Source organism: Wyeomyia smithii, chromosome 2 (assembly GCF_029784165.1).
Source record: "Wyeomyia smithii strain HCP4-BCI-WySm-NY-G18 chromosome 2, ASM2978416v1, whole genome shotgun sequence".
In the NCBI taxonomy this organism is placed as follows: Eukaryota; Metazoa; Arthropoda; class Insecta; order Diptera; family Culicidae; genus Wyeomyia; species Wyeomyia smithii.
The window spans coordinates 70,724,733-70,746,396 of NC_073695.1; the positions used below are offsets into that span (position 1 = coordinate 70,724,733).

Here is a 21,664-nt window from a genome sequence, read left to right on the forward strand (position 1 = left end):
AATGATAGGCAACAATGAAGGAACAGCGAAAAAACAATCAAAGCCAGAAAATAAAAAGCTGGAAAGAACAGAGGGAAAATCGCAAAAGAAAATTGTTTCTTTCCGAAATTTCATAAGAATTGGCCTAATAAAATCAATCTAGCAACAGACTTGAATTCGGGCGGTCTTTATTTTCTCCGCACGTACGAAGAGTTCTGTATTACAAATCCCTGGCAAAGGTCCAAAAAATTAACTTAACTTAAAAAAAGTATTCTAAATGTTTTAAAAATAAATGGATCGTTGAGTAAGTAGATTTTCAAAATTTTCGGGAAAAAACGGATCTCAAAGATTCATGCATTGCATTGCTAAAACATTTGATTCAAAAAAAAAGCTCGATTTTGAAAATTTCATTTCTTTTTATATTTAATTTTATATTTATATTCTATATCGATCATCGATCATAATATTTGGCATGAGGACATTTTTTCCATACAATCCATTGGCACTCTAATAAACAGTGATGATGAACCCTAATATTGAAAATAAAATTAAAGTTGAAATGCTCTGAGGGGGTGGGGGTTGGTTCAAACCCCCCCGTGGTCACGATCTGCTGAGGAATATAATTGTATTGGAATTGGAATTGTAATTGCTATATTGGCAAGAGGAACGAGGTCTCGACATGGCTCAAAGAGTTTCTCACGTTTTTTCAGTTTCTCCATGAGTTACTCACTTCACTTTTATGGCGACAAATCGTTGAGATCCTATGCCGAATCCAGAATACGCCTCCACAAAACTCGTGCTTAGGCTGGTCCTCTCCAGTCTCCCCTTACACCCGCTGCTCTGGCATCCTCATCGACAGAACACATCCAGTGCGTGCGAGGTCTGCCAGTCTGAGGTCGTCAGCCTCTATGCGGTTCTTTGCTAAATATTATCTTTGCCGGTCGCTCATCCGCCATCCGTGCTACGTGGCCAGCTCACTGTAACCTGCTGTGTTTCATCAGCTCTACAATGTCAGCGTGTTTGTATACTTCGTAGAGCTCGTGATTCATGCGCCTGCCATGGAATTAAGTTCAACTTTTTGCAGTGGTCCAGGAATGCAATCTAGCGGGCCATTTTCAACGATTTCTTCCGCATCTGAGTCGCTGTTTGGCCCTCGAAACCGCACATCTATGACGTTTGAAAAGTGCCGGCCGTCGATCAGCATGTCTTCGATCTGAGAGCAGGCTCTCCATTGGGGTATCTCCAGGGTGCTTTCGAACGTTCAGACGTGCGAAATGGCTACCGCAGATGGCCATTACCCTGGAAGCGGCGAAGTTCACTAACCTCAAGCCGTTGTCGTTGGTGGTAGATTGAAGCCTTTCCCTAACAATAACGGGACGAACGAACTCCTCTCGTCCAATTTGTGCATTCATATCTTCGATGACTATTTTTATGTCGTGTCGTGGGCACTATTCATACGTTATCTCAAGGATCTCATAGAACTCCTCCTTTACGTCTTCGGTTTTATCGTTTGTCGGCGCGTACATGTGAATAAGTAATTGTAAAAGTATGACTGTAATTGAAGAATCTACCCTTGATCCTCAATACGCATAGACGGTCATTGATAGGCCTCCACCTAATGATACGTTTCATTCGGTTTCCTAATAGCACGAAACCGACGCCCCGTTCCGTATTGTCACCACCACTGTAGTAGATGTGGCACTTGAAGGAAGTGAGGGGTAACCGCCCAAAATTCACGTTCTCCGGTATTAGGCCAACGCACCTCTTGTATTACTGCTACCTTCACTTTTACCTTCCGTAGCTCTCTGGTCAAGATGCCCGCGAGTGCCGGTTCGAGCAGAGTCCTAACATTTCGAGTACCAAGTTTCCAATCGTTGTCCTTTTTCTTTGCCTAGGTCTACCCAAGTAACACGGTTAGTCTTTAATAAGTTTAGGTAATTGATATATAACAAATCTCGTCACCATGGGCGCAACTAAGGAAAATTTCTAGGGGGGGGCTAGTTTTCATACACTTCATTTAAAAAAAATAGGAAAAAGAGTTACAATGCGCCTATTTAAAAACGCATAAAGTAGTGTCGTAACAGAAGACAAAATCACTTCAATCGGGAATAAATCTCCGAAGATGTGTTGAATATCTTGACCATCTCTTTCAGCTGACACTGATTCGATATTGAGGCGAACTAGGTTTGGTAAACGGCTGGGCAGTGCGTACTAGCAGTACACCCGTGCTAGTCGGCATAAAATAGATCCCAGTGTTGTCCAAGGTATAATGCCCTATTCTTAACTCCACGTGAAACCGACTGGAATAGGAGCAACCATGAGAAGATTGGGGAACCGGGGGGAACTTGGTCGTATGCTAATAGGGAAGCGGTAGTTGTTCTCCTTGGAGAGCAGCTTGTCTGAGCGTCTGTTTTCCAGGATAAGGGCGGCTCGAACAGCGACTGATGCGAAGTAGACGGTGAACTATGAAATGCGGTGTCTCGCCTCTACACCCAAGACAGCGGCCCCGTCGCGAGACTAGGTATCGCAGCCCAAGTAAAGCAGCATGCTAAAATAAACATACTACGAACAATCAAGAATTGAAAACGAACCGGAATTACCCGCAATGATCTAGTAACGAAATCAGGCCTACGATTAAAAGCACGGTACATGTAACAGTAGATCGCTTAACACCTCGGACGCCGACCGGATCCTGCTGGATCAGCTAGAACTTCACCAGTTCGGCATCGTTGCGCTCCAGGAACTTTACCGAAAAGGAGAGAAGGTACGGCGAATTTGTGGCCGCAAGGCACAATTTTACCAGAGCGGCGGCACAAACAATGAGCTGGGAATGTTATGTGAATCAAAAAAAATGAGCTGGGTACCGGTTTTATAGTGCTGGGCAGGATGCAGAGTCGTGCGATCAAGTGGCAGGCGTTCAGCGGCACGTTGTGTTTGTTGAGAATAAAAGGCTGGTTCTACAACTACACCATCATCAATGCCTACTGCCCTCTCGAAGGACGTCCCGATATAGAGAAAGAAACGTTCTACGCACAGCTGGTGAAACTCTACGATAGCTGCTCGCGTAGAGACATAAAGATCGTCATTGGGGACATGAACGCTCAGGTCGGTAGGGAAAACATATATAAGCCGGTGATTAGCCCGTACAGCCTGCACACCGTCACGAAGGACAACGGCCAGGGATGCGTCAACTCCGCAGCTTCCCGCAGACTGGCAGTCCGAAGAACCTGCTTTCCCTAAAAAGACATCCACGAAACCACCTGGAGATCACCTGACCAACGAACAAACCAAATTGACCATGTTCTCATCGACGGCTCTTTTTTCTCAGACATACAAACGTACGCACCAATTGTGGTGGGGGTATTGGCATGACCACTTCGATCGAGTCTAGTGCGACGAAGTAAAAAGTTGACGATGTAGCTGATACGACCGGTAGTTCTCTACGGAATCGACACATCAACATCAATAGGTTGCGGTGGGCCGGTCGCGTCGTAAGGATGCCGGACGATGATCCTGTGAAATCACTTCTCTTCAGCAACCCTGTGGACTAGGGGGCGCAGCGTGCGCGATGACTCGACCAGATCGAAAGAGACTTGCGGGTGATGAGACGTCTGAGGAACTGGCGAAACACAGCCCAAAACCGAGCAGCATGACAACAACTCCTTGATACAGCACGAGCCACCACGGCACTCGTCTTATTAGTAAGGTAAGTAAGAGAGCTAGGTTTGAGAATCGATCCTGGGCACAGTACTAGTTCTCAGCCAACGAATGATGACTTCTCAATTTGTGTTGATTTTGATGCTCTGATAGGAAGTATGGGATGTATTTATATTGACTACAATTATTCTCTGGGAAATTCTAGGGGGGCTTAAAACTTGCTAGGGGGGGCTGCCCCCCTTAGCCCCCCCTTAGTTGCGCCCATGCTCGTCACTATAACAATAACGTATAAACTTATATACAACTTGTTAACAACTCAAAAAGCGCAAGGGGCGGAGCCAATATAAAACATATATGGGTCATTCCATGTCAAGTGTCCGAGGAAATGCATCGACTATCTCCGATTTCGACCAAAATTTGTGAGTCGATGTATTTCGAGCCGGAACTTATAAGTACAAAATGTTGTACTTGTTGTAGCATTTTTTCACGTTATTAACAATGTCACAAGTTGATTCCAAAATTCGAATCATGGACAAAAGTGTACATTTAACAAAAAACAGTTAGAATTTAAATACGAAACGTGTAGCCAAATCTCTCCTGTAACTTTTCGTGAAAATGATTCTAGAACGGGATTTTTTGCGTTACATCATTAACGGATGCTCCTCTAAGGTACATATCTTCGATTACACAAACGCCTGCTAGGATACCATTAAGATTGCAGCAATTTATGTAGAAACGCTTTCATGCGTAGACAAAATCCAAAATCTTGCAATTTTAAAAATGCTGTATCTCTGGAACGCTACATTTGTTTTTTGCTGATAAGTGATTCCTATGTAAAATCGTCTGCTGAACACATTGGCGTGGTTCGATTACACAAACGCCTGCTAGGATACCATTAAGATTGCAGCAATTTATGTAGAAACGCTTTCATGCGTAGACAAAATCCAAAATCTTGCAATTTTAAAAATGCTGTATCTCTGGAACGCTACATTTGTTTTTTGCTGATAAGTGATTCCTATGTAAAATCGTCTGCTGAACACATTGGCGTGGTCAAAATCAAAATCGAAGGGGGGGTGTTTTAAGGAAATTGCAAATTAAGTTTTGAACCGAAAAAAATGCAATGTCAGCAACACTGCAGAAAATAATTGATCATGTAGTTCGATTCTACATCTAAAACTCTTCAAAATGATATGTCAATATCACCTGTAGCTCTTCAGGATCCCGAGATATTCACAAAATAAAAAGGGTGTTTTGCTAAATTCGCAAAAAGTGGAGGCAGTCCCATTGGCCGGGGGGTCCACCAATCGGTACAACACTTCGTACTTATAAGTTCCGGCTCGAAATACATTGACTCACAAATTTTGGTTGAAATCGGAGATGATCGATGCATATCCTCGGACACTTGACATGGAATGACCCATATTCAACTTCAAATGAATTGTTCACACGACTAATATAAAACAACTTTATAACGACTATAACCACCACTCTTACATTTTCAGTACCAACAAATGGTGGCCTGTTATTAATAGGTCATAAACAAATTGCACAAATGAGTTGAAATTTCACTCGCTGATGATTGTTTCTAATACATACAAAACAGATGACCCTCGAAAATAATCATAGCTCTTCATTTGAGAAATTATCAAGACAATTCATTGATAGAATAGGGTGTTGGTATAGTGAATCAATACAATAAATCTACGTGCGATTTCAGATTTGTCGTGAATATTTGCCTTGTACTTCGTTAAAATTTACGCGCTTCGAAAATACTACAATATGATAGTAATCAGTATCATATTTTTTTTAAAATTTGAAATAAAGAAAAAAGTAACAGATGAACTCTAGAGGAATGAGCATCAGGTATATATTTCCGATAAGATTATATTATGAAACGTGCCTTTAGCACAGAAAAATTGTGTTGAATATTATTTTAGCACGCCGCTTGTGCTAACGAGGCAGTCATGTTGATTATTAGCATTCGTTGAATGGGTACACCGATTGCCCAAAGATTTTGTCCGTTATATGACCACTATCTATAAAGCGGTAAAAATATCGCAAAATAATTGAAAAAAATGTACATTGAAACATCAAGGTGAACTAAGATGTCATGCACTATGTACTAATTATTTGAACTTTCTTACTCCTTTAGCAAACCAAGCGAGGAGTAATTTCTGCCACAATTTGGAGATGGAATCGTGAAACCAATTAAGCAAAGCTATATAAAGCTACTACAATCTATAAAAAAAATCGCCGTCACCATATTGATTTTTGTAGTAGAGAAAATAATATGAAAATTCTCCTAACTAAACCACGCATTAAGTAATATATTTTGAAATTTAAGTAAAACAGAAATATTCAAACATTGATCTGAGGTTATTAACGATGATCAAAATAATAATAATAAAACCGAAGATCGTTGAGCAAGACAAAAAAAGAATTGAAACAAACTTGGCCGACCAAATCAAACGATGTTCTTGTTTTAAGTAAATTGAATGATAAATTTATTGATTATAATTTACTGTCAAATTTATAATTTATGTTTAATCAAACATAAATTCCCTGGGTGTTTAAATATTTTATATAATTTTGAATATTATAACAGAATTTTTGATCTGCACTGTATTTGATGAAGAAGAAATAGTTCACACCATAAAATCACATTTACAGCTGATTTAAAACTGAACTACAACTTTTGCGGCCATTTTTCAATTTTGTCTCCACTATACGTTTTGCTGTCAAACACATATTCACCACTGTTGTCTCTCTTGCATTCTCAAGAAAAAAACTAGTTATAAACATGTTATAAATCAGTTTTTACAGCAATTCGTAATGTATTTACAACTTCAACTTGTTATTTCGATTTAAAACATCATTCCGATTTAAAACATCAATGCGAGTGAATTAAAACCCAATGTTTTCCCTGTAACTTATTTATGACTTATTTATAACTTTTTCCTTTCATTTTTATCGTAAAAGATGTTGCATGTGTTACTTGGGTATAACGATTGTTCCGAGTCGTACCATTCTCTGGATTGTTCGTAGTATGTTTTTTGCAGGCTGCGATGCCTTGTCTTGCGACGGCGCTGCCGTCCTGGGTGTAGCTGGCGAGACACCGCATTTCGTAGTTAAACCGTCTTCTTTCCTTGGTTGCTCGTATCCCAGAATAAAAAAATCAAGCTTACGTCCGATTGGAGGTATTTTCCGATAAACATGATGTTGTTTTCCGAAAGCTATTTTAGAGTGGATTTGGCATAATGTGCCAATGACAAATCCGGCCAGCATGGAGGAGGAACCTCGTGCTTTCTATTAAGTGGAAGCAATCTCTTTTGCGAGCCACATGAATTTGAGTATTTAGGTATAGTCCTATTTGTGAAAAGAGTTGATGATCGCATGCTACACGTACAAATAGTTTGCTGAATGAGCACTTTTTGGCCGAATTTTTCCATCGCAACAGTCGTATCCGCTAATGATACACTCTCTCCAATCGATTTGGTATAACATTTAGGTCTCGGCAGCGTTCCGGAATCTTCTTTGACGTATCTTTCGTCATCCATGAGAATGCACAGGGATTGTTCAAATCCGTTCATATAGCTTTCAAACTCGTGTTTTAGCGCGATTTTGCTGCTCCGGTGTTTGTTTGGCCACTTTTTACTTTTTATTGGTCTTTAGACCGTGTTTCTGTTTAGTCCGCTGAATCATCCCAACACTGGTTTTGAACCTATTGGCCAAATCACAAATTGATGCAGACCTGCTCTTCTTAATATAATTTACAATTTTTCGGTCCAATCTCGGTCCGGGTTTTCGTCCACTTCTGCTGAAATCCACGAAAGAACACTCATTACCGAACTTTGCGACGATTCGTTTAACACTTGCTGGACAAACTTTGGTTTTTTTCGCTATTTTATGGTATGTAACACCCTTTTCGGTGCACCAATTGTGTAGATTTTTTTTTTAGTTTCTAAATGACTTCGTGACATGTCAAAAACAACTCCATGATCGCGACTAAATGATTTGAATTGCCGATTTTTGACATGTAAACAAAGCGTCCGTCAAAAATAAAAAGTTTCCCCGTTTGTGTGTAATAACGTGTTAAATGTTAAAGACTACTTTTCGATGCATGCCTTAGAAATCTTTATAGAGGAGGAGTACCAGTTATGGCAATACCTAAAAAATGTACCAGGTATGGCATGAACCAGTTATGGTTTGTGGAGTTTAAATGGGGTATTGCCATAACTGGTACCATTGCGCTTATGCGCTTGGCTCACCTACCCTAAACCAAATTTGGTTTATTTTGCTTGAGTTATGCAGAATTTTGTTTGTATGAGAGCCCTCCTTTCGAGGAAAGCTAGAGGTCTCCACCTTTCTCAGTCTCAAAAATCTCTACATACACGTTTCACGCCCAACGGTTCAGTAGTCTCTAACCCTATAAGATCAGACAGACAGACAGACATAATTGCATTTTTATTTGTTTTGTTTAGTTTATCTGTTTAGATGGGAGTGCATGCCGAAGGCTTTATTATTGTATTATTAATATCGAGCTTAACTCCAAATATTGAGATCATCAGATATTGAACTCATTGACGAGGGGTTATCAGTAAAAAAAATTGTGAAATTTTACGTTAATGTCGTTAGACGTTCATTCAGTATCAGTTTTATTGTTCCTTCCTATTGAAAGCTGCTGCTATCTCGAACGGGTTAAAACAGCATTATCCGTTCAACAATACTGCTGCACGTCAATACGCGAAGGAACAATACAAATTTGCGCTGAATGGCGCGTTGCGCCCTCGCGTCACCGCATAGGACAAGGCATGGACGATAGCATGGCAAGGTATGGCAGTAGACTGCGTCTGCCAAAAGCAGCCAACAATGAAAAATGCCCCGAACGCGGCATGAATGCGGAAAACTCCACCGGTTCCCCATCGAACGACAGGACATGAAGGTACAGGTTATAGGATTTGGCGCAGTGATTCCAACGAATCATCCACACTCGTCTCGATGCCATGATAGTCACCGTGGGTGCCGTCCGTTTAGGTAACTTTGAATCAGCGCTGATAATCATTTTTGCTTCCTCTACTTCGCTTCCTGCTGTCAAAAGTTACTCTAGGGAATGATACCCTCGTGAAAATCAGAATCAAACTCAGATTTGATCTGCACAGCCCGTTCATGTGCGGGCGGTTGAAAGAATGTTGTTTATGGGGAATAATAAAAGCTCCTGCTGGTTTTTTGAAATGAAGCTGAGCAACCGTCCTAAACGAAATTTCGGTGATCTGAGTTTTATGATAAAAAAACCGGAAAAATACCCGAAGCTACTTTGGTTATATTACTTACTCTCGCGATTTGTCGTTATCGCAGTAAAATAAACTTTAAAATTAAGCGATTTAACAAACCAAAACTTTCAGGAATTGCACTTTTACTTAAAAATGGTTGTCAATCATAGATTACACATCAAATTGGCATTTGAATTACCTACCCTAGAATAAGTTCCAATAGGACTTTAAATGCTGCTAATTAAACCACCACTTTTTCTTGCGAATCAGAATCGATAAGCCGGGTAATTTATCAATCGTTTTCGTCATCGGCATCATTACTTCAATTTCTGCTGATACACACAGTCAGGCAGTCAGAAACACCTGTAACTTAATTTAACCAGCGTTAATTATTTAATAAATTGGACCATTCATTTCACTTATCATTCGCACGGTAAATGTCACACGCGGAACAAATTTAACTTGAAACTGGAGAACGGTTTACATGCGGTTATATATTTTACTGCCTGCTGTAGGCATTATCATTTTGTACCAGGAACGGAAGGTTGCGTTCGTGTCAGCTTATTGTAACCGGATCGCGTAGACCAGCGGTTCTCAACCTTTTCTTGTCCGCGTACCCCTTGGCGATATTTGTCATATCTACTGTACCCCCTGACTTGGAATGTTTTCGCAGAGTAGTGGTAGATCATGCTGTGGTAGTCTAGTTCAAGTTTCAAATAAAACTATGGTTTATTTGATTGCTACAGTCATGTTTTAGGGTGGACCGGGACGGAATCTAATTATTTTAAAATAGTTAACAGTACATGGTTACCAAATTTTTAATTTTTTTGTTGCCATAAAATTTCACTGAATCATCATTTTCAATATTTTGATATGCTAGCGCAGCCTGCTGCTGATAATGCTGACAACACTGGCGCACAACTTGATGCTCACAATTGACTTGAAACTAGAAACGAGCAAAAACCGGGATTTTTCGAGGCGTTATACTTTATAGGCAAGTTTCAGACCATTTCGATCAATTTTTCGTGTAAATTAGTTGCGATCGCGATGTTTATTAGTGTTAAGAGAATAGAATACTTAGTTTGAGTGGTTACGTGACTGCTTCGTACCGGTATTTTTTTGAGAACTTACACGGTAAAACCACAAGTGCAAAATGATTGAATTAGGTTAGTTGAAAAATTAACGAATTTTATGACGCATTCCAAAAATTCGGTAGTATGCAGGAGGAAGGCATCGGTCATCTCATTGTTGGGTTCCATCCCGTTTCACGTTAAGAGCAAGATTGAAAAACAAATGGAGTAATATAAAAAAAAAATGCTTTGTCCGCCATTACTGATTTTTCTTTCGCGTACCCCCTGAAGGCTTTCGAGTACCCCAGGTTGAGAACCGCTGGCGTAGACGATGGAAAAACCATTAAGTCTTCTTCTTCTTTGAAACACACGTAACACGTGTTTTTTTTTCTGGCATAATCTTGTTAAAAATTGGTTTGCAATTCATTATTGTTGAAAAATAATAGAAATTTAAATATTTGCGCACTCTAAACAAACTAGTGTAGTAATTTTCTGGAATAAAAGTTCCTACACAAAATTTTTGTTATTTTATTCAGTAAAATTTACACAAATTCGTTAAGAAAAATAGCTAGAATCTAAATTTGGGTTTGCGGTTTGCGCTTAATAAACATCGAAAACATGAACTACTCCAACAGTTGTAGACTTGGTTTATGATTTAAAATCATTGTGATTTCCTTAGATCATCCCGAAAAAAAAAAAATTCCGAATTTTTAAATTTGATAAAAACGAAACTTGAACTTTTAAGAATTTATTTTTGATCGTGTCGTGTCGAACTTTGACTTTGGATAATGGCTTTGAACTTCAATAGGCAATTTGGGGTTCAACAGTCGTTTCAAACTCCAGCAGTCACTTGGGATTCGTACAGGCAATTTTAATTTCGTCAAGCAATTTGGTATTTGACATATTCTGTTCTTTTTAAAGCAAAGAACAGAATATTGTAAAGGATGTAAAGTTAATAGCTGAAAAAGAACTTTAATTAGAATAAATCAGAGAACATAATCTAATGTACACAATAGACAGGTATATTAACATCTTAATTTCATGGTGAATTAAGCATTTGAGTTATACAACCTGAAACTACTCCACAAAACAGCTCTGGCACATGTTGAAACTAACTCATAATTACAGTTAATGGTATTTTCCATACAGCAACAGCACACCCACGTTGGGATTAATGCTGCTTCCTTCTAGGAAATAAATCCCACAGCTGCTCTCACGGTCTGCACCACTTTCCATGCTGATGACCAGCTTTAGTCTTGCTGCCACTTTACGCAGTAACCATGGTCTTTCATTTACGAGACGACATTGCAAGTGCCAGTCATCTTGAGCATGCCAGCATGCCTACTTGTCCGTCCACAGCACAGAAGAGAATGAGGGGAGTTTATTGGTTTTCTTCTATTCATTCAATCTAAAGCTTTATTGCACCGGGCCCTGACGTCAGCTTTGAGTGAGAAAAAAAAGAACACAGCAAGTCTGAAGTGAGCTTTTCATGCATATTTCATCCCCACTCGTCGTCTCCACCGCCTTTTGTAACGATCGTGTTTCTATCCGACTGGTCGTTTGTCTTTTCTTTGTGTCTGTACAGTTGCTACCCCGTCAAGTCAAGATGATGAGCTCCCGGAAGTGGCACGGAAGGAAACTGCAGCAGCGACAAGTTTTGCACCAGTTGACTTTAATTCAATTTGCTCTCGGAAAGCAATCCAATGCCACTTCTGGAGTCTCTGCACTGCTTTGCTGCCGTTCGGCTTCAGAGCACTGGCGATTTAATTTCTGGGATCATTTTTCAAACCCTTGACAGATCGGGCATCTAATTTTGTTGCACTTAATCAATTTATTTCTTGTTCAATCACGCTTGGTCCATCGTTCATTGCAACAGTGTAGATTTAATTATTCCTCTATCGGAAAATGCACAGCATAAATCTATGAGTAACGGTGTGAATGTCGGAAACAAACTTCACAAGTTACAGAAATATTCAGATTTTGCCCAAAATATGTACCCTTTACTTTTATAATGAACAAATTCAACCGAAATACATTAATTAATGACAATAAAACAGACTCTTGGTACAGTAAACAATACATATGTTTACATCGTTTACATTGTTATTTTCGTTCTTTCGAAGAAAATTGTGCTTAGAAGTGTTCCCCGATATCGAAAGAGTTTTCGATAACGGGTTCTTCATTTCAAAATTGGTAACAGCACATGATTAAATAAGAAAAATTAAAAACCAAATTACTCTTGAATTAAAGTGAATTACGCTAGACAAGCTCGAGTTCAAATCATTATTCTGTAAACTGAAAACTCGGTACTTTTCAGAAAAAAACTTTTCCCAGCCCTATTATTCGGTGCAACGCTAATCCAAGATAGTGCTGGGACTTTTAACCGGATATATTCGTGATCCGGTTATCCGAAGCTCGGATCACGGATGTGTAAACGAATACTATTCGGATGTCCGGATAATCCAATAGTCGGATATACTATCCGGATATCCGGATTTTTTTTCTAGCTTTTAGGCCCGTTCGAATGAAATGTAACGCGAAAAATGGCTTATTCCACAATTCCCCAACCCCTCGTAAGTATTTATTTACATAATCCTCATTAAACTATGTTCGGATACAATTTCCGGATATCCGACTATCCGAAAATCCGGATATCCTGTCGGATAATATCCGGATATCGGATTGATCCGGATTTTGGATATTTGTCCGATATCCGAGGTCGGATATCCGGATATTTTAATCCGGATAGTCCCAGCACTAGTCCAAGGTGGCCACTTTCTGACGAAAATTGGCAGATCAGTATGTTTCCTGGGCATATTTCAACAACCGGGTGTTTACTTCAAGTGCTTTAAGGGAGGGCGTAAGTCCTGGATCTGTAAGGGTTCCGACAAAAGCCAATTGTACAGGCATTGCGGTAGTTCAGGCCATAAAACGAAAAACTGCGGATAGTCTTCCAAGTGCCGGGTATGTTCCTGCAAACGGGACGCCAAGCATTGTATGAAAAGCCCAGCAGGTAAACCGGCTACTGAGCCACGGGCGTAAGGATGATACAACTGAACCTGAGCCACTGCTACGCGGAACAGCAGCTGCTATACTAAGCAGCCTCTGAGTCGATGTCGGGCATAGCCATCGTATCGGACCCCAACCGTATCTCTTTCGGAAACGGTAACTGGGTCGCGAATAGGTCCAGCAATGCGGCTATATGGACGACGAGCAGGTTTCCGGTTCATAAGGTTATGTCAACCTCAAACGGAGGCTATGGCCGAGATGAACGGAGTGTCCTACTGCAGTTGCTACGCTCCGCCACGTTGGTCTATCGAAAGGTTCACTCAGATAATCGACCTCGTAACCATGAAGTTGACGGGCCTAACGCCGTGGATGATAGCGGGCGGACTTCAACGATTGGGCTGTTGAGTAGGGAAGTCGCTATACGAATCAGAAAGCGACCAGTTTACTGATGGGTGGACGCGATTGCGGACCTCCACAGCGCGTGTCTCCGTGCAAGACGGGTCTGCGACAAGAGGGCTTGTTTTGATAGGCTATGCGCGAGTGCCAATATGACTCCGAGGAGTGACACTTATAGGATCGTAATGGCCAAGACCAAAGGCGTGTTGGCACCTGCAGAGCGATCACCAGCGATGCTGAAGCGTATCATCGAGGGACTTGCCTCCCGGTGGTCCAGTCTCACGTCTGACATTCCAGTATCTCAGACACAACCCAGGGTTGGTCGGCCAACTTGCCGGAGATTCAATTCATGAGTGACAATAGCCATGTCGAGGTTGAGAAGAAGGCAAGGGATATGAATGAGAAACTTATTGTGATCGCCAACACCTTAAAAGTAAGCAAGGCACCGGGACTGTATGTTCGTCTTCTGGAAAGGCTGAGGTGGCAGTCCAGCTCCATGTTCCGGTGTCGTTGCACAAGATTTTGGAAAATTACTTCCGGAATCGAGTACTAGTTTACACCAAAGAGGAGGGTAATAAGTGCGTCCCAAACACCGCAAGAGTACCGCAAGTTTCCATTCTGAGCCCAGTGTTGTGGAATGTCATGTACGACGGATTGTTGAAGCTAAAGTTCTCTGTAGGGGTTGTGATCATCGGCTTTGCGGACGACATAACGCTGGAGGTCTATGGGGCGACTCCATACATATGCTGGCCAAGCAAAAAAAAATCTTCAAATCAAAGAACATGGGGTTTATTCAATATAAGGACGCTGAGCCCGAATTCAATATTATATTTGCATGAAAATGCGTATTTTATTTTTATTTTGAACACCAGGGAAATTTTCATACTTGTTCATTTATTATATGAGGAAAATTGTACGTCGATTTCAAAGTTTTAGACAACAAAATAGGGTAAATGTACCCTTAGTGGAGGTAGTACCAATAGTGGAGGTAGTGCGATATAGAGTTTTTTCTTTTATTTTGAGTAAGACTGGCAAAAAAAGTATAATGCAACATGTTTGTATGGGTTTTATGTAATGTTTAAGGGAAAAATTCCCATTTTACAGCGAAACACTAAAGAGAAAAAACATTTTTCCAAATCACTAGCTGAATACCGCTTGATTTTTAGTGTTTTCTTAAGCTGCATTCGATTTTATTTAAGGGATATTCATTAAGTTAAAACAAAGTCTCATATAATTTTTAGTACTTATTGTGTAGAAAACTCATCAATTTTAAGATTCATTAGCACTTAAATCGTTGTTGTTTGATTTAACCCCGTTTTTTTCAACTGCGCCATTATTGGTACACAGAAACACCGTTGCTCCCATAGTGGAGGCATTCGAATGTTTACAAGTGTCAAACGAAAACAAATCGTTTACAGTTCAGATTTTTGGATATTCAGCGCATATACATTGTTTGCGCAGCGAACAGGTTTCGAGCTATATCATTGGACCTCAGCTCACCAGTGTGTCCATTCGCGCCTCGCCGTGTGTGCGATTGTCGCATCTTTTGCTTGCTTCGTCCTCCGCTTTGTGCCGTGTTACACTCCGAACGCAAAACGATCAGCGACGATCCTATTTTCCGTTTTTTTAGAGATACCACTCGCTTACCCTCCTCTACGCGTTGACGAAGGCGTCCACATATAGGTAAAAACTTTAGAATTCTTGTACTAAAAAACGTTTTAGCTTCATAACTCATTTCAAAATGGGTTCTGCAGCGAAAAAAATACATAAACACGATGAAGGAGCTATCACCCGCTGCATGGAGTTGGTCCTCTCTAAGAAAAAGTCACTGTACGCAGCATGCAAAGCTTATGGCATCCCTCAGTCTACCGTTCGTTACCGACTTAGTGGCAAGTGGACCAGAAAAGCCCGGAAACGGCCACCTACTGTTCTAACAGGAGACGAAGAACAGAAACTCGTGCAATATTTGAAAACGATGGAGAAGAAAGGATTTCCGGTAGTTAAGGAATTACTTCTGCATAAAGTGAAGACATTCTTCGGAACGAATTCTCGACCCAATCCGTTCACGAACAATGTCCCAGGTTTGTATTCATTATAATGAAAATCAGTCAAAAAATTGTTAACATCTTATCGGTTATAGGTCGAAAATGGCTGGAAGGATTCCTTCGCCGGCGTCGTGAAATCACTTTCCGCACGCCAGAAACTGTGTCTTCCGCAAGTTCTAAAGTAAAAGAGGCAGACATTCGCGGATGGTTCACGAACGTAACATCATATCTCGAGGAAATCAACCTTATGTCAGCCGCATCGGATGCAACCCGCATACACAACGGCGATGAAACGTCATTCTACCTACACCCACAAACGAAAGCCGTGCTAGCTAGCCGTGGCACTAAGAATGTGTATGAATGCGAGCATGCAGACGGGCACAAAAACAACAGTAATGTTGACCTTCGGAGCAGACGGATCAGTTGTACCTCCAGGAGTTGTTCTTCCTATGCAGCGCCTATCTGTGGAAGTATTGCAGAAGTTCCCCGGAGAGTGGGTATTGGCAAAAGTGCAAAGGGGTGGATGGATACCGCCAACTTTATGCTATACATCAGGAACGTTTTCTACCCTCATCTTCAAAGGAAAAAGTGCAGTACCCAGTGCTGTATTTCGTGGATGGTCACTCTTCACACACGACTGCGGAGGTGGCCGATCTGTGCTTGGATTTGGGTATTGTGCTGATTGCTTTATATCCAAACAATACAAGAATAACTCAGCCAGCAGACGTCGCCATTTTTAAACCATTGAAAAGTGCCTGGAAGACTGCCGTATCGGAGTGGTGGCTGGAAAATGGAGGTGAAAATCTATTGCTGAAACACTTTCCTGACGTACTGCAAAAGGCTATGAACAAAGGAATCAAAACGACCAGTGTTAAGAACGGGTTCAGAGTTTGCGGATTATTCCCTTTTGGTCCTGAAAATGTGGATAACGACAAATGTATTGCCTAGTCAACTAGCGAAAACCCTAATAAACCAGTAGCTCAAGAAACAGACAAGGAACTTTCCACCTTCAATTCAGTAGAGGTCAATCCTGAATTGAATGAGGAAAAAGAAGATGTAATTATTGAAGCTACGGTTATCATTCCAACTTCAATAATCAAAGATGCTATAGATTGCATTGGTAGGGAGCGCATTAACAGCTTTAGTGGCGGTTCTGTCTTATCTGCAGAAGGAGAAATCATCCGGCAGCTATATGAGATGTTGTTGATGCCTATTGATTCGCAGTTATTGAACAGTACGACTCCAGAGATGACTGTGTCAAGTGACTACATATCTGAGGATAATCCAACATTTATTGAGGAGGTAGGTGACGATAGTTTCATATCAGATGACAGTATTCCACTCAGTGTCATGAAAGAGAAGACTGGACACAACATTCCGAGCCGTAAAATAAGCATAACCGAATTGCTTCAAACTCCGCCAACTCCTCGTCGGAGCAACATTCACAGGAATTATAAAAGAAAATTCCACCCGGTACTGACGGCCTCAGAGCGGCTTGAAGAAATTCGACGACATGAACAAGAAAAAAAAAAGGTGCAGCCAGGAAAAAAGCCAGAGTAGAGGAAAGAGAGCTTGCTAAAATAAAAAAAGAACAACTGAAGAAAGAAAAAACAAAAATTCGTGAGCGAAAACAAGAGGAAGCTGAGCAACGTAAGAATAAAAGAGAAGAACTTCGAAAAAAGAAACAGAAAAAAGCTGAACTACGAAAAAAGGAGAGAGAGGAGAAAAAACGTAAAAAGCTAACGGAAAATAATCGAGAAAAAAAGCAAAAGATCGAGTTACTCGAGGCACTGAAGCTAAAATGTCAGAGATAATTCTCTTCTGATGATTTTTTCAGGTTATTTTTTTTTTGTTATATCATTTTAACTGACTTTTAATTTAAGCTATCTTTTGAATACATTGACTGTGTATTCAATGCATTTGAAATGCTCCATGGTTACTGGTTAATAAATCCCATATTTTCATTAAATGTTGTTAATTTTCAATTGCATAGAAAATGAGCGAAAATGAAAATGAATCCAGTCAACTCGATTTTCTAGTATGAATTATATCTAAACTCAACCTATTATAATATTACCAAAATTTCACAGATTTTTCTTAGTTTCATTCACAATTCTAAATGAAATGTTCAGCAGAGTTATAGACAGTGGACTGTAGATTATATAGAAAATGACGGACTTATGTCGCATTTTTTGTGAAATAAAATATTCACATTGATTTCCATATTTATTTTAAACTCATCGTTTTTTGTTTTCTATACTTGTGACTGTTCAACAAACTTCAAAATGTACAATCTTCATCCATTTCATTTATATAAATTTCAAGTTTTTAAAACTACCTCCACTATAGGTACATGGTACCACCATTATAGGAACAGTACCTCCACTAAAGGTACAAAAGCTATGATAACAATTGTTGATTTTTTTCAAATTCATTAGTTTTAAAAATGCACAACGAGTTATTTATCAGCAAAACAACTAAATTGTCTATCAAATCATATGTTCATACATCCAAAGCTAACTAAGTCTCAATTGGATTCGTTAAAATTTCTCAGAAGTAGCTACTATTTGCGCCACTATTGGTACATTTACCCTATATGATACCCAAGATTGTTGAGAAAATAAAAAATTATTCAATTAAAAATATATGTTTCGTGTTACAAATCAGTTATGATTTTTTGTTATTTTTTAAGTGACAATTTAAATTACTTCTTTTTAACGCATTTTTCTTTTCCTTCACTTCCACCTTCACCTTCATTTTCAATGAAATTTTCAATATCTTCAGGGAGAGTTTTCAAGTTGCAATATCTAACGTTAAAATAATAATCAGTTATTTGACCTGCAGAAATTAGCAGGCAATTTATTATGTCATGATTTAGGTTTACACGATCACTTTTACGATTGAATTGTAGAATACAAACTTAAAACATGATTTATATTTATAGCTTAAGTAAATTATAGTTCGATATTGAACGCAGCATCAAAAACTAATCATTATTTATGTTGATAAGTGTGATGAATTATATTGAAACATGTTTAAAAATTTGGTTATATCAAACAAATTCGAGCCATTTGTTATTCTGTTGACGGTTTGCAGTGTGCAATTTATATTTACATCTTTGAAATCCGATATGTGCCAAACACTCGTTGTTTCTTTTCGAAAAAAAAAATACTCTGCGCAGGATCGGACTAGGTGTCTTTGAGAGCATTTTTACAAGCTGAGCAAGATCGCGCGAAATGACCTATGGTCGAATATCGACCATTTTTGATTTGAATGAAACTTTGCACACGTATTTGGCTTAGCAAACTGAGCATTTTTCACAGGTGGAGAGATTTTTTACACCAATGAGTTACATTCTAAAAGGGCGTATGCCTTTTGGCATAGGTTTTATTCGAAGCATTGTAGCCCAGAACTCGTTGGTTGTATAGAAAAACTGTCTGAGAATGAGTTGTAGGGAATTAAAAATGCACTATAAAAAAAACATACACTTTACAAAAAAAAATTTTGACCAAAAAAAATTAAAAATAAACATTAAATTTCAATTTGAAAAAAAATATTGAATTTTTTTTTTTAATTTTTTTTTTGAGAAACTTGACGTTAATACGCAACTTTAAAAAGAAAGTCCAGGATGGAGAAATGAAAAATAATTTTTTTATGGTAGATTAATTTTTTTATGAAAATTCTAATTCAAACATTTTTCAAAATATTTGTATTCTGATGATTTTAAAAGATGCAGAGAGTCATTTTGAATCAAAAAGCTCTTGGTAGTAAACATTCTAAAGGCATCGGTTTTCGAGTTACATTAAATTTAAGCTCAATAAATTATTAATATTTCGGAAAATACTCGTTTCTTTTTACTTTGTCCATGGTTCTCCAGCAAAAACCATTCGTTCATTGGAATGCTTAATCAAAAATATACAATTCATTCTTTGACAACAAACCGATTGGATAAATAACTCAAGCGCTAAACCTTATCCTACCTACACGTTTCCCCTTGCCGAATGTTTTATAAAAAATATGTTTGTCGTGCAACACTACCTACTTGTTTACTAATAATAACTGTTTGTAAAGTACGCAACCAATAACTACTGGGTTACCTGTAATATCTGTTTCCGTATATAAATACGATTGCACTACTCCAGATGTGTTAGTAACAGTTTGCCTTTTGTGAAGATGAATAAAGTGAAAATGGAATACACCAAGCCCAAATGCTGTAAACCCTTTCCTGATCATCGGTGCTCATCAAGCTTACGTAAATTAAACGAAAACGTTATTGCAAAATTAAAAATATTGAACAGTCAAGCTCATTTTAATACGTCTTTATCAATTTGTGATTCGTGTAGTTATTGGAATGATAGTCAAGCCACCATTCATCCCTTCGTTGTTTACTATTCAGAATCTGGAACACTTAAGAATATCAGCTTCATTATAATATCGGAAGTACTCCATCATGATACTGTAGCGGTTCAGGTGTTCATTGCCAGATTATGAGTTTTTTGAAAACAACAATAGAGTTGAAAAAAGCGATATTAATGTTTGATGGAGCTGCCTCACAATATAAAAATAGAAAAAACTTTGAAAGTCTTTGCAAGTTCAAAACAAAATATAACGTCGATGCAGAGTGGCATTTTTTTTGCGACTTCTCATGGTAAAGGCCCATGCGATGCACTTGGTGGCATATTAAAACGAATGGCAGGAAATGCAAGTTTAGCTAAAGAACATGAACATCCCATTACAAGCGCAAAAGAATTGTATGATTGGTCTAATCAGAAAAGTAATAAAAAATTCATCAAAATTGTCATTTAGTTGGGTATCATATGAAGAATATGAACAAGGAGTAACAGAATGGAGCAATATTTTCAAAAAATCTATAATAATAGCTGCCACACAAAAGTATTATTCTTTTGTTCCGATTTAAGAAAATAAGATACAAACGAAGCTGTTTTCAAAAGATGACGAATCATTTACTTATGATGTATATAAAATATTAGGTGAAACTAGTTCTGTAATGCACCTATTTCATAAAAAAATATGTTCCTCAGATAATAAAACTCGAAAAAAAATATTTGATTCTTATATATATTTATATCACTTAGAACATTTAGCTCTTTTCTTGAGAACCGTTCGCCCAATCGTTTTGTTGTCAAAGAATGAATTGTATATTTTTGATCAACCATTCCAATTAACGTATGGTTTTTACTGGAGAACCATGGACAAATTAAGAAAAACGTGTATTTTTCTAAATAATAATAATTCTTCGAGCTTAAATTAGAAATAACTCGAAAACCAATGCCTTTAGAATGTTTACTACCAAGAGCTTTTTGATTCAAAATGACTCTCTGCATCTTTTAAAATCATCAGAATACAAATATTTTGAAAAATGTTTGAATTAGAATTTTCATAAAAAAAATTGATCCACCATAAAAAAACTATTTTTCATTTCTCCATCCTGGACTTTTTTTTTAAAGTTGCGTATTAACGTCAAGTTTCTTTAAAAAAAAATAAAAAAAAATTCTTTTTTTTTTTTTAAATTGAAATTTAATGTTTATTTTTAATTTTTTTTTTGATCAAAAAAAATCTTTTTTTTGTACAGTGTATATTTTTTTATGGTGCATTTTCCCTACACCTCATTCTCAGACAGTTTTTCTATACAACCAACGGTTTCTGGGCTACAATGCTTCGAATAAAACCTATGCCAAAAGGCATACGCCCTTTTAGAATGTAACTCATGGGTGTAAAAAATCTCTCCACCTGTGAAAAATGCTCAGTTTGCTAAGCCAAATACGTGTGCACAGTTTCAACCAAATCAAAAATGGTCGATTAAATTTTAGCGTATTTCCAGGCGATTTGAAATGATTTTGCTCAGCTATCTTTTGAAACTGTTAATAGTGCCAACCAGTGTTGCAAATTTTCACTGTCAGTGATAGATTCTCAGTTGAAACTGGCACCTTTACTGTCATTTCGCACACGCTGTGTTACTATAGCTATGTTTATGTGGTTGAGGTTGTCGATGCTCACCTACTTCATCGACCCTATGCAATGGATTGGCTCAGATCAAATAATTTCGGTTTTAATCAAGACATATCAATTATATCATTGAGAATTGACACGGACGACTCTCAATATCAGTGTGATAAGAGTTAGAGGGAAATTGCTGTTGTGTCATTTTCATTTTGCAGTGTCGAAATTTGGCAACACTGGAGCCAACCCTGATTCCGTCTAAACTTTAAACGCTGTT

The 21,664-nt window shown here is 38.6% G+C and overlaps 2 protein-coding genes across 12 annotated transcripts in view; both read left to right on the forward strand.

Moving 5' to 3' along the window:
• Positions 1-21,664, forward strand: part of LOC129724969 (uncharacterized) — a 299,807-nt gene that overhangs the window by 260,964 nt on the left and 17,179 nt on the right. The window lies entirely within an intron of this gene.
• Positions 9,674-20,756, forward strand: LOC129724971 (uncharacterized). The gene is made up of 2 exons (XM_055680307.1): positions 9,674-15,462; positions 15,522-20,756. Exons 1-2 carry the CDS (start codon positions 15,123-15,125, stop codon positions 16,106-16,108), a joined length of 927 nt encoding a protein of 308 aa, XP_055536282.1. The 5' UTR covers positions 9,674-15,122; the 3' UTR covers positions 16,109-20,756.

What these genes read in the sequence shown, in the direction of transcription:
- LOC129724971 (XM_055680307.1), top strand. Translation starts at nt 15,123, where the DNA reads ATGGGTTCTGCAGCGAAAAAAATACATAAACACGATGAAGGAGCTATC. An exon ending in GTTCACGAACAATGTCCCAG is followed by an intron (nt 15,463 to 15,521) that starts GTTTGTATTCAT and finishes TATCGGTTATAG; the next exon opens with GTCGAAAATGGCTGGAAGGA.